At 38.5% G+C, this 6,641-nt stretch overlaps 1 protein-coding gene across 2 annotated transcripts in view; it reads left to right on the top strand.

Moving 5' to 3' along the window:
• Nucleotides 1–1,878: 1,878 nt before the first annotated feature.
• Nucleotides 1,879–6,641, top strand: part of VPS54 (vacuolar protein sorting 54 homolog (S. cerevisiae)) — a 42,694-nt gene continuing 37,931 nt past the window's right edge. Inside the window, exons 1-3 of one of the 2 annotated variants that reach the window (XM_009993437.1) lie at nt 1,879–2,042; nt 3,367–3,608; nt 5,046–5,124. In XM_009993437.1, coding sequence (XP_009991739.1) covers nt 1,907–2,042; nt 3,367–3,608; nt 5,046–5,124 — 457 coding nt within the window. In that variant the 5' untranslated portion in view covers nt 1,879–1,906. The remainder of the gene's footprint in view (nt 2,043–3,366; nt 3,609–5,045; nt 5,125–6,641) is intronic. The other variant, XM_009993438.1, reaches the window with a different exon arrangement.

The following is a 6,641-nucleotide window of genomic DNA, read 5'->3' as shown; positions in this document are numbered from 1 at the left end:
GTCAAGGGAAAACATGAGAATATAAACATGTAACAGAAATAGTAGTGAAAAAGTTTTCTTTGGAGCCTTTTGGGAAGAGAGACTGATGCCTTAGGGTATTCTGGTAAGGTTTTTTCCCCGTTCTGACTGCTTACAATTTTCCATTAGAGCTCCCATTCTCTATCTCAGCTAGCAAGGTTTTCTACTATAAGAAAGAGGGTAATCACCTCCCAAGAAAACCAAGGCAGCAGATTTTCAGTCCTTCTGCAGCATTTTTAGATTTTGGTGGTCTACTTTCACTCCTTTTAAAAGGCCCTTCTAAAAATGACAGTGGAAGCACGTTTTCCTCCTTGTCTTATTCACGTGCCTCTCTCCCTTTCTATCCAACAACTCAACATCTGGAATGGTACCCAATGGACAGAGTTTTGGCCATAATAAGTGTGTGTTTTAGTCACTATGGGCCCTATGCTCTGTTATAACTGTACAGATCTTGACTCATCGTTAGAGTTGTTTTGTAGGACATGTCCAGCCTTGTTTAGAAAGTAGAACTTATTTTTCCTTTTCTAAATGAGACGCAGTAATATATGTGGTGCTGTTTGCTGATGTGGTGATATACAGTCATCCCTTGGTCCCTGCTTCAGAGGTTGAATATAAAATAGGCCTTTTATCTTTTCATGCTCCTTCACAGGGTAGTAAGTAATTTAGGTGTCCCTTAAGGGTTGGTAGTTAAATGCTAGATGTGTTTATTTCTCCTTAAAGGCTAGGATGTGGATCAGTCCCTTTGAAAGGGCACTCTTCGAGCTGTACATTATGGGGATGTTTTAATAAACTCTCAAACCTCTACTAGTTCTGCAGTTCACAATGGACTCAACTGAGTCTTTGATGAAAATGCAGTTTTGTTTACAGATAGAGAGAACTCATTATGTTGTTAAGCCTTGATGTAAAATTTTTTAGGCTGGTTATTTTCAAATTGGGAACTTAAAATTAATCTGAAAATTAGTGGGACTTCCCTTACTCCAGACCTTTTTGGTCTGTTTTAATTGTTTTCTCCCTGAAAATACTTTTTATGCTAAAATAAACTGTAGTTTACTAGGCATCCATCAAAAGTTGAATTGTCGATTTTCCTGAATCAAGTGATAAAATGTCTGTGTTCTATGTACAGCATGTGCTCATGCTTTTCGGATATACTCTTATTCTTCAGATTCTGATTTGCCTGAAATCTGCTTATTTCAAGAACTATAAATCATTATTGATATACTGTACCTGTGGATAGCTGTTGCTGGGCTTTTCTGAATCACAAATGTAGGTTGCAGACCTCCTTTGGAAAAAAAAAATGCACCTCCTGCTTCTAGGGTCCTAACATTAAGGCACCACGACAAAGTGAGGGCACAGAACACTTGCACCTGTTACCATTGGCACTGCAGCATGTAAAAGCACTGTGGTTAAACCTCCCAGAGCATGGTGTGCCTTTGCAGGTGCTCCCTGCAGTTCCTGAGGATAGTAGATAAGAGGAAGTAGGACGTGAAAAGCTCTACATTTGTCTACCCAAGCTTCCTGATTATCCATGAGGAAGTTCTACTGTGAATTCATGCACGAAGACTGCGGAAGTTACAGCAACAGAAAGGAAGATGTACCTGAAAGATTATTATTATTTTTAATATTATTTTATTGGTGATGTGTGCAAGCTATCCTCCTAAGCCTAGAGGTGTGGGAGGAAACAGACTATGAAGTTACATTCTGCCCTTTATATTTGTGTTTAAAATAAACTATCCCTGTTGTTGAAAAATGTCAAAGTGTTGCAATTTAAAAAAATACTACTTAGCTGATGGAGTGTCATTGTTTTGACACAATCTGTAACCAGAACTGTATTAAAGCCCTGGTATTTATTTTTTCCTATTTAGCTTTTATCAAGTGGTGATTTTATGCAATGGCATCAAGCCACAGTTCTTCACCAGTGCCTCAGTCAAACAGCAGTGATGCTTTCTTTAAAAAGGAAATGGATGCCACGAAACGCTTTCGACCCATGCAGTCACTGCCTGATGTATGTCCCAAGGAACCCACAGGTAATGTCAGTGTCAAAGAGAGTGAAAATGCAGTTAAATTAGCTAATACATTTAGAGTTGTTCAAATTTTCTCATTGATTTTGTGTAGTATAATAAGATGTTGTCTTATTTCAAAGTATGCTGTAATTTGGCTTTAAACCACCCCATGTCCCCTTGGAGCAATGGGAGAGCCTTCTTGTTTGCAACTTGGTTTTGTACTGTGTGCAGTTTTGTACTGTGTGCAGCCACAGTATAGGAAGGACATAGGGTGCAGAGAAGGGCAATTAGGCTGATTAGGGGTCTGGAGAACAGGTCTTATGAGGAGAGGCTGAGAGAGCTGGGGCTGTTCAGCCTAGAGAAGAGGAAGCTGAGAGGAGACCTCATTGCTTTCTACAACTACATGAAAGGAGGTGGTAGTGAAGCAGGTATTGGCCTCTTCTCCCTAGTGACTAGAGACAGGACAAGAGGAAATGGGGTCAGATTGCACCAGGGGAAGTTCAGATTGGATAGTTGGAAAAATTTCTTCACTGGAAGTGTGGTGAGGCATTGGAACAGGCTGCCCAGGGAGGTGGTGGAGGCACCATCCCTGGAGGTGTTCAAAAAACAGGTAGATGTGGTGTTTCAGGAGATGGTTTAGTGGTTACATGGGTGTAGGGCTGATGGTTGGACTTGATGATCTTGAAGGTCTTTTCCAACCTTGATGATTCTGTGATTCTATTATATCCACATCATAGGTGGGATCTTGGTCGTGATTCCACGTTATAGCTATGATCCATGCTATATACAAGAAAGGGGTATATTCTATCGGAGTCTATAACAGACTTGTCCAGCATGCTTGATTACTTCTACAAAATACCCAAGTCCTCTTGAAGTAGGAAGCAAGAGGCCGAGATCAGTCTGCAGCATAAATCTCTAGTGCTATTGTAAAACCAGGTTTTGGTCACAGTTATAGCTGTTCTGGTATACTAAAGCTAAGTTTGTATAAAGGAGTAGGTGGGGTAGATTCTTAAGAATTAATAAACATAATGCTACTGAATTTCAACTGTTCGGATTGTTAACAAATATTATTGTGGTTGAGGTTTTTTTTCTCTTCAGAGAAGCTAATGTTGTTGAGCTAAATATATTTAATGAGTGTGAAGACACCACTGTATTCAAAACTTGTGTTGGTTAATCTCATAAAAGAAATGCAAGTAAGTGTCGCAGAAGGAGAATATCATGTGTGTTTTGCATAGATAATTCTGATCCACTATGTTGTTGTGAAATCATGATTTAAGAACCACATCTCAGCAAAAACACAGCTTTCAGTTTCTTACCTTACCAAACTGTCTTGTCTTTTATGCTGCAGGTGATCCCAGTAATTTATGTGACAGCCCATCTCTAGTTGTGGATCAGCACAGATGGACTATTTATCATTCCAAAGTCAATCTCCCAGCAGCACTGAATGATCCTAGGTTAGCAAAAAGGGAATCTGATTTCTTTACAAAAACATGGGGAGTGGACTTTGTGGACACTGAAGTCACGCCTTCATTCTACCTCCCACAGATCACCAAGGAACATTTTGCATCATACCAACAGGAAATCACTCCGGTAAGGAACCCAAAATTACATGCACATAGTACTAGGGGTCAGGAAGACATCCTTGTTCTAATTAGGGATTGTCTCTGCTAGGAGTCCATCATACAGTTAGCTGTTTATTAATTTGCTCTTCATTGCTTGTTCATTCTTCATTAAGCATTTATTGTTTTATAATCAGTATTCGTAGTGTGGAAAATGCTGTTTCAATTCTCTCGGCCATTTCTTTATCTATTTGTATTTCTGAATACTGAGCTGTGCACCAGTGCTTACAGTTTGTATTTGTTCTTTCTGATTTTTAATCCATTTTCTGTAAGGATTGTTTAATGATTGGGCTCTACAGTGCAGCATAACATTTTCAGACTTTTGGATCAAATATAAAACATGACCACGTGCTGCAAGGAATGGAGATATTTTTTTAAGAATTTCCAATTTAAACATTTATACTTGGAAGTTTTTAAACTATAAATAGGCGTATTACCTTGATGATTTCTTTTGTAACAGGAAAGTTTAAGCTACATCTAAGGACACCAGGACCAGTAGGAGACTTCTACAAACTCTTTAAATACAGGTGTCAGTAAGTATGTAGTATTTTATTTTATTTGTTTAACTGGAAAGAACATGTAGAAGTCTCCCACTGTTTTCTGCTTCCTTGGTTTGTAACTTTTTTTTTGCTGGTACAGAAGTGGCTGCAGGAAGTGTTACTTCTGTTAATCATAGGTAAAGTATGTGAAAATGAATTGTCTGTAACTGAACTATTACCATTAGTTCACACATTCAACATTCAAAACATTTAAGAGCTCATCCATTAAAATTAACGTGTAATGCAGTGACTGCTAAAAAAAAGATTTTTGGGAAGAGGGAACTGACTCATGGTGTGGCTTCTAGCAAAGATGTAGCTATCATCAGTGTTTTTTAAAAACATAATTTCTTGCTGCTGTTGTCTCTGGTTTGTTTACACCTGTAGATAAAATTCAAAGCTCTGCATGATGAAACAAGATACATGGTTTCAGCGACATAGTGATTAGTAAGATATGGAAGCAATTTCTACTTTGATTTAATTTAGCAATGAAAAAGCATTTTTTGGGTGTTAGTGTGATTTCTGGATTAGACAGCAAATAAATGTTTGGTTATGTAATTGCAATTGATCTGTGGTTATATCTCATTATGTAGAGAAGTTATTACACCTCTTCAACAACTCTTGTCTTTGTTTTCTCTTGCAATATAAAGATACAGAAAAAAACAACGTATCAACTGCAGGTTGAAATTTTTGGTACCTTTAACCTGGCCAAACATCATCTGAGGAAAAAAAATAGTATTGTGAACTTGTCAGAGTTATTTGGTGTAATGCAGTTACATTTCACTGAGAATACTCTGAATGTTCTGTGTCAAAGGAAATTATTTTTCTTAAATAATTTCTCAGAATAATTTTTAATGTATTTTCTCTTGCAGAGAGAGAAGGTTCATGAGAGATGCAAGAATATTTGTACTTCTAAAGATAGCCTTGATGGGACACTATTACACACTCACGGTACAGTCAAAGCCTTCCTTTAGTCACTGAAAATTAATTCCTTTTTGTATCCATATGTTATACCATCCAGTAATGAGTGTTGTAACATACAGATCATCTCCTTTACTTGCTCAAGGACTTCATGTGCAATAATATCTGCTGATGATTTCTTTGTAACAATAATTGAAAACCCAGACACAGGTGACTAGAAGTATCCATGACCATGGCTGATTTTTTTTTTTATAGGTCAAAATGTTTGTGATACCTGCTCTTAAACTTTTTGTAGGTATGTTTGTGTTCATGGCAGGTCATTATGGCCCTGGCAGTGTTTACTTTAACTTTCTTCTATTTAAGATCTATTGAAATTGTTGTATCACATTTCTGGCAACTATTGACTTTGCAGTGAAGAATGGCAGCACTTGGGCCATTCCTCTCACTCTGCCGTGAGGATGAGAATGACTGAGGTGGAAAGTGACACCTCAGGATGGTCTAGTCTGAACCACCTGCTTAATTTATGCATGGATGGAGATGACACAATCTCTGTGGGAGGTCTATTTCAGTGTTTGACTACCCTCATGGTAGAAGTGTTTCCTTATGTTCAGATGGAATTTTTCACATACCAGTTTCTACCCATTGCCTCTTGTCCTGTCACTGGCCACTACTGAGAAGAGCCTGCTCTGTTTTCTTTACACCTTTTCATCAGATATTTAAAAATACTGATAAGATTTCTCCTGAGCTTTTTCAGGCTAAACAGTCTCTGCTTTCTCAGCCTGTCCTCCTATGAAAAATGCTCACGTCTTTTCATCATCTTTGTGATCCTTCACTGGACTTGGTCAGGTATTTCTAGGTCTGTCTTATACCGGGGAGCTCAGAACAGGACACACTGCTCCAGATGTCTCACCAGTGCAGAGGGGAGAGGGACAATCACCTTCCCTCAGCCTGCTGGCAGTGCTCTGCCTAATGCAACCCCAGATGCTTTGCCACAGGAGTGCACTGCTGGCTTGTGGTCAGTTTGTGATCTGCAGATCACACCAGATCCTTGTATGCAGGGGTGCTTTCCAAGCCTTTAGACCCCCTAGGGTGCACTGATGCTTGGGATTATTCGTCTCCAGATGCAGGACTTTGCCTTTTTCCTGTGTTGAACTTCATGAAGTTCCACTCCGTCCAGTTCTCTGCTTAGTATTTCTCTGATTACTGTTAGCAAAGACTACCTGGCAAACTTTTTTTTGATTTTCACTACTGTAGCAATGCTGAATGTCAAGGTTTTATGTGAGTAGTTCAGCTAATATGAAACTGGACAAAGGAAGGTGAGGCAAAATGAAAAAGACAAGAAAAAGGAAAAGAAACATTCATAACTGGGAGTGAACTTTTAATATTTATTTTATTTTCTCAAAAGATGTTAGCATAAAATGGTTCATTTGCTGGACACTGCTTGATCAGACTTATGTAAACCAATGTCGACAGGTAATGCAGCAAGAAGCATTCAATAGTTTACTCCTTTTGGTCAAATTCTTTCAGTTGGCTTTCTTCCCTCTTTC

The sequence above is a fragment of the Chaetura pelagica genome, unplaced genomic scaffold (assembly GCF_000747805.2).
Source record: "Chaetura pelagica isolate M959 unplaced genomic scaffold, ChaPel_1.0 scaffold472, whole genome shotgun sequence".
Classification (NCBI taxonomy): domain Eukaryota; kingdom Metazoa; phylum Chordata; class Aves; order Apodiformes; family Apodidae; genus Chaetura; species Chaetura pelagica.
This window is presented reverse-complemented; position numbering and strand designations above follow the sequence as displayed.